At 58.0% G+C, this 1,001-nt stretch overlaps 1 protein-coding gene across 1 annotated transcript; it reads left to right on the plus strand.

Moving 5' to 3' along the window:
- Window positions 1–418: 418 nt before the first annotated feature.
- Window positions 419–763, plus strand: GNI_133770 (putative transmembrane protein; the record flags this gene model as incomplete). Its single annotated transcript, XM_011133998.1, has 1 exon — window positions 419–763. One exon carries the CDS (start codon window positions 419–421, stop codon window positions 761–763), a length of 345 nt encoding a protein of 114 aa, XP_011132300.1.
- Between the last annotated feature and the right edge of the window lie 238 nt (window positions 764–1,001).

The raw sequence follows: 1,001 nt of genomic DNA on the forward strand, positions 1-1,001 counted from the left end.
TACCGCAGTTGACAAGACAACCTCTGAAGACGAAACCATGACCGCGACGGATCAGACTACAGTTACTTCGACTACCCGCATATTCCCTCCGACGCAGTCAAGGCCCTCACGACCCAGTACTACCACTACCACCACCAAGACCACTTCTGAAGACGAAACCACTACCGCAGTTGACAAGACAACCTCTGAAGACGAAACCATTACCGCGACGGATCAGACCACAGTTACTTCGACCACCCGCATCTTCCCTCCGACGCAGTCTAGGCCCTCAAGACCCAGTACTACTATGACGACTGCTACTGCCACCACTGCTACCACCACCACTCGAAAGACGCCGCCGACGACCGCTCGGACGCAGCCGACGAGACCAACGACCGTTCCTACGCAGCCGACCAGGCCGACTACGACGGGCGGGGTCATGCCGACGAACACGGGCACGACCACGCCGAAGAAGACGCCCCCCACTACCGCAGCCACTCAGCCGTCTAGAGCGACCTCCAAGACCGAGTCCAGCGCTTCGGCGGATAGCACGACAGAAGCTGAGGAGGAACACAAGGGGGCCGTGATCGGAGTGGTCAGCGGTGCCAGCGCCGGTGCCGCTGGTCTAGCTGTGCTGGCCGCCTTGCTCTACAAACGCGGATCGTTTAGTTTCCTGGGCAAGCCCAGCATGCCCACCGTCGACAGCCAAACTCAACTCGACTACGCAGATGACGTCTTCGAACGCGAGCAACTAGCCAACGTTACCCTGGACATGTTTGAATAAAGACCGCGGTCATAAGCTCACAGGACCCGTACGAACGTGCGACTAATACAACGTGCGTGCGGCCAACAAACACAGAACAGCCACCGACCACTGACAACCACCGATAACAACGACCACTGTTTTTATGTCCGACTTTATGTTTGGTTCAACAACTTCAACTCCAATCCACAACAACTTTACGCCATCACACAGCATGGCATGGTGTGCCACGGCCGAGGCGTCGGGGGGGGGGGGGGGG

This window comes from Gregarina niphandrodes (genome assembly GCF_000223845.1).
Source record: "Gregarina niphandrodes unplaced genomic scaffold scaffold00035, whole genome shotgun sequence".
Taxonomy (NCBI): domain Eukaryota; phylum Apicomplexa; class Conoidasida; order Eugregarinorida; family Gregarinidae; genus Gregarina; species Gregarina niphandrodes.